This window comes from Charadrius vociferus, unplaced genomic scaffold, assembly GCF_000708025.1.
Source record: "Charadrius vociferus isolate BGI_N301 unplaced genomic scaffold, ASM70802v2 scaffold323, whole genome shotgun sequence".
In the NCBI taxonomy this organism is placed as follows: Eukaryota; Metazoa; Chordata; class Aves; order Charadriiformes; family Charadriidae; genus Charadrius; species Charadrius vociferus.
Window position 1 is genome coordinate 1,998,843 of NW_009647692.1, and position 1,304 is coordinate 2,000,146.

The following is a 1,304-nucleotide window of genomic DNA, read 5'->3' on the forward strand; positions in this document are numbered from 1 at the left end:
AGGCGAGCAGCGTGCGCTTGCCGTGAGCTGTTTGACTTGTGCAGCCAAGTGTGGTGTAACCTGGCCTTGAAGAGACTTTCAAAGTGGAAAATACCGGATCAGGAAATATGAGTCACTGCTGGGCTTTGGAATTTATTGATGGATTTGTTTCAATTGCAACGGAGCTATCTCCAACTCACATGTGCAAAACAAACAAGGTGCTCAGACCGGTGTCCAGAAGTGTCACATGAAGAGCCGCAAGGATGGCTCCCAGTCGGGATCGAGGTTGCTCAGTGTAAGAGGTCTAATTAGAGGGATTAGGAGAATGGGCAGCAATTAAAGAAATCAGGCACTTAGCCCCCTGTTTGTCCTGGGGACCCGCTCCAGTCCTCTTGTCACACTCCGAGTGCCTTTGTGTGTCTGATCCCTAAACACTGACCCAAAATCCTGGGAACTGGCTCTGGCCAAGCGTGCCTACCCTGTCTCACCAGTATCCGGCCCGTCTGCAAAAGTTGATGACAAGGATCATCTCTGCGAGGTCCTTTCGATCTACTTTCTGTCTTTTTTCTTTACCTTCCCAAGTTTGTATTTCCCACTTTCCCCTACAACCGTGACAGTGAGAAGTTAATAAGTGTTGAGAGTCCTCAGCTGTCCCCGAGGGCAGGAGCTTGGACTTGGGGCACAAAATGGCAAAGGCTCAGGATGCGCCATGTCCCGGTGCTGTGCTCCGGTGGAGCTGGAAGCCGGTGCCAGCAAAGTCCTTCGCTGCTGCTGCTGCTTCGCTATTTATTAACACGCTGCTCAGGCGTGCCAGCCGGGGTCTGCAGCCCCGGGGTGGTGGGAGCTGTGTGTGCACTGAACTGAAGGTGCCCCAGTGAGGCTGCAGCCCCCTCGCCTCTTGGGAGGGGGTTTTCCTGATCCCCCCCTTGCAATCTCACTATTGAAGTGGGGAGGGGGCCGGGAGCAGCCCTTGGCTGTGTCTCTGATGGTGGCTGTCCTGCCTCGCTCCTTGGCAGATCTCCGTTTCGGGGGGCGGGCTGCCCCCGGTGTGTGCACTGAACTGAAGGTGCCCCAGTGAGGCTGCAGCCCCCTCGCCTCTTGGGAGGGGGTTTTCCTGATCCCCCCCTTGCAATCTCACTATTGAAGTGGGGAGGGGGCCGGGAGCAGCCCTTGGCTGTGTCTCTGATGGTGGCTGTCCTGCCTCGCTCCTTGGCAGATCTCCGTTTCGGGGGGCGGGCTGCCCCCGGTGAGCACCCTGACCAACATCCACAGCTTGTCCCACCACAACCCGCAGCAGTCCCAGAAACTCATCATGACGCCGCTCT

At 56.7% G+C, this 1,304-nt stretch overlaps 1 protein-coding gene across 1 annotated transcript in view; it reads left to right on the forward strand.

Annotated features, from left to right (window-relative positions):
* The window catches only part of HNF1B (HNF1 homeobox B), a 28,748-nt gene that overhangs the window by 24,019 nt on the left and 3,425 nt on the right, over nt 1–1,304 (forward strand). Inside the window, exon 8 of the mRNA XM_009881485.1 lies at nt 1,196–1,299. Coding sequence (XP_009879787.1) covers nt 1,196–1,299 — 104 coding nt within the window. The remainder of the gene's footprint in view (nt 1–1,195; nt 1,300–1,304) is intronic.